The following is a 3392-nucleotide window of genomic DNA, read 5'->3' as shown; positions in this document are numbered from 1 at the left end:
TTTGTTCGTTGTGTCAAGTTGTAGTTTGTTTGAAATAACAAACCAGTTCACCCGAAGGAAAACTCGATGAAGTGCTATTAGAGGACATCCTGTCATAGCTTTTTGGTACATAATGGCTACCGTAGATGCAACACACATTTGAAAATGCGAGGCGCTAGAGAGCACTATTCATTTGATTGCAAAATACAATTTCACCACTAGATGGGAGAAAATCCCACTTACTGTCCCTTTAAAGCAACAACATGGAACTTTTCCTCTGCGGTCGCCCTACAGGTTGGAAGCGGAATTGTCCATTACCGCTGTCGTAAAATGATTTACGGTTACTGTATATGAAGCATGCAGGTTTTTTTCATATGGGCAATGACAATATTATTAATCTTCCCCCTTTCATAATTTATACATGTTTAGTAGACTAAACATTTTAACTCAAACATTTGCGATTTGCATGTCGATTGCAATGCTCAAATCTGAACGAGAATGATAGCGATAGCATCCTAACCATCTAAAACTACCATGTTAGTGTTTACTAGCTACCAGATTGATAATTCGCTCATCTACTAGCTGATTCATGAAGATAAATGGAGGACCAGATAGTTTCCGTAACGTAGCCAGGCAGACAACAGATTAGAAAAACTAAAGATAGTATGCAAGCAATTTACAGTTACTTACTAGTTCAACAGCATGACGGCCAAGTCAGCATCGGTCTGGTAACTCTCCTCCTCCATAAGCTAACGGCAGCGAGCAAACGCTCGACCAATATTGATCCTCGTCCTGACTTTCAGTTTATTACTCTCCCTTTTCCTCTTCCTACTCTACTCCGACAAAACCTTGAATTCCTTACGTTTCGCTGCTGCTTCAGCCATGACGAAAACAGACGTACGAAAACAAACGCGCTGGTTGGCCACATTTGAGGAAGTGGTGGGCAAAGTGACGTATGCCGTAAAGCAGTCGAATTTTGTAGTTCTTTTTGAGCTCTGGTTACTACCCGCACCCCGAAGTTACATAGTGCCAGTAAAAGCGATACAGACCCCGTCAGGCTCTGGCAGACGTCTCATTCAACCTATTGTAAGTCGATGTACTATCACAAGGGTCTTGGAAATATATTATGAAGGTTGAAAAGTTACATGTTGTTACTTTAATGACAATCCGTAAAAATGTCCATCAGAGAGGATGCTGGCTGAAATATTCGAAGAGTTAAGATGTGTTTAACTGATATTTTAAACCAGCGGTAAAATAAAGCATAGACAATAGGATTCAGACCTGAGTTTATATTAAAGGTCCATACTAGTAATGTCATTGTAGTGGATGTAATTGTTGTGGTTTTTGTTAGAGAACAGATATAGAATGGAATAAAGCAAAGCAGATAAGCCGTCACAATGATTCCTAATGTCAGAGCAGCTTTACTCTCAGATTTCCTCCTAACTGAAACTTCCATTACACATTTTACACCATTCATTTGAGAGTTAATAACCTTCACTTGCTGACGTGCAACATAAAATATCCTCAAATATGCAGTGATTATGACAGTACATGGAAATAAGAAGGAAAATATCAAATCAGCGAATCTCCAAGCCAGAGTAATCAAAACAATACACTGACCGTAACACGTTGTTTTATCTGTGATGTTAAAGTATCCATTACTAATTACAAACCAAATAATGTAAAATGAACAGCAAAACCAGCAGAGACAGATGCTTATTAAGGTTTTAGTTATGGTTATTTTCTGTGGGTACTGTAAAGAGTAACACACAGCCACATAACGATCAACAGCAATTAAAACTAAATTACTAAGAGATATAGAAAGGAGCAACCTAACGATAATTACAAACAGTCCACAGTAAGTGTCTCCAAAGTACCAACATGTCTCAATTTGCTTGATGCCCTCTACGGGTATCACAATAAGTCCAATAAGCAGGTCAGCCACAGCCAGAGAGAGAATAAGCAGGTTTGTTGGAGTGTGAAGCTTCTTGAAGTGAGAGATGGAGATGATCACCAGCAGGTTCAGAAACACAGTCCATGCTGACAGCAATAATACAAAAATGTAAATGATATTATGTTCAAAACTGGAGTGTTTTCTCTTGATACATGATGAGTTGATGGCAGGAAAGCAGTATTGAGTCTCATGATCCTCTGTCTCATAGGCCATGAGTGAGTCTCCTCCTGTTAGGAGTTTGTTCTGCTCTCCTTTCTGTCCTTTCATTTGTAGTGTCTAGCTCAGGCTGGCCCACCCATTTTCACCCACTCTGATACTGCGTAAAGAAAAAAGTAATTATGGTTATGTGCTCTTACAAACTATTGTAACTCAAACGTTCTGGGAAAAAGTTTTTAGATAAACCTGAAAGAGCTGTTGGAAGCTTATTAGTGATGGTGACGTTGAATTCGTGGGACTGTGGTGTAGTTTGTTTATAGCCTACCCTTAACTTTTTTCTTCTGGCAATTGCATTTGGCTTCAAAATTCATAAAAGTTTTTGACAATAACTAAACCAACAATAACAGGAGAAAGTACTAAATTATTACTATACTATATAGTAAAACGCATGTGAACAGTAGCCTACTTTTTGATCAGTTCATCAGTAATATTCAGGAAATAGTAGATATTGAATTGATGTTGGAATTGATTTTCATAAGAGGAAACCAACAATAAAATAGGAGAAAGTACTACATTATTACTATATTACAATACTTTAGTAGTAAAACACATGTGAACAGTAGCCTACTTTTGGATCAGTTCATCAGTAATATTCAGGAAAAGAGTACACTAAGCTTACGTCCACCCCTGCCACCCCCATCCCCGTTGGGCAAATGGTCAAAATGATCTGTTTGTGCTTCGTGAACACTCGCACCTTGCACAGCGGCACCATTGCGCGGCAAAGATGTACCGGGAGATGCGCGCGCGGCACCATTGCACGGCAAAGATGTACTGGGAGAAGCGCGGGCGATACCATTGCGCGGCAAAGATGTACTGGGAGAAGCGCGGGCGGCACCATTGCGCGGCAAAGATGTACCAGGAGAAGCGCGATCATTAGACGGCCGATCGTCATTTCCGAAAGGCAAATATTCCTCTTCAGAGTCAGAATCAGCGAATAACATTTGAACACATCCTCACGGACCACGGTACAAGTTTTTATTAGCCATTTTCTCTCACAAATCTCACAATTTACTCAGACACTCTGAACTGAACTGCTTCCGCATCAATGACACGATCGCTCACTTGCTCTGCTGTTTCCTCCAACACTTTGAATAGGAACATGACGTCATTTTGGTCTTGAATCGAAGTATTACATGTCTGCCATCTAGTGGTAGGGAATACAAATGAGATATTACACCATATTAGGATATACAGCCTGTTTTATTAAGTATGACGTCTTGTCGCAATTTTGCGACTTTGCCGC

General features: G+C 39.9%; 1 protein-coding gene across 1 annotated transcript; it reads right to left on the bottom strand.

Annotated features, from left to right (window-relative positions):
• Nucleotides 1-1135: 1135 nt before the first annotated feature.
• On the bottom strand, nt 1136-2200 carry LOC308683468 (trace amine-associated receptor 13c-like; the record flags this gene model as incomplete). The annotated part of the gene is made up of 1 exon (XM_081353933.1): nt 1136-2200. The coding sequence occupies one exon, from the start codon at nt 2198-2200 to the stop codon at nt 1136-1138; it is 1065 nt and encodes a 354-aa protein (XP_081210059.1).
• Between the last annotated feature and the right edge of the window lie 1192 nt (nt 2201-3392).

The sequence above is a fragment of the Scardinius erythrophthalmus genome (genome assembly GCF_964197995.2).
Source record: "Scardinius erythrophthalmus genome assembly, chromosome: 23".
Lineage (NCBI taxonomy): Eukaryota > Metazoa > Chordata > Actinopteri > Cypriniformes > Leuciscidae > Scardinius > Scardinius erythrophthalmus.
Note: the sequence above shows the minus strand (reverse complement) of the source record. Positions and strands in the feature narration are given on the sequence as shown.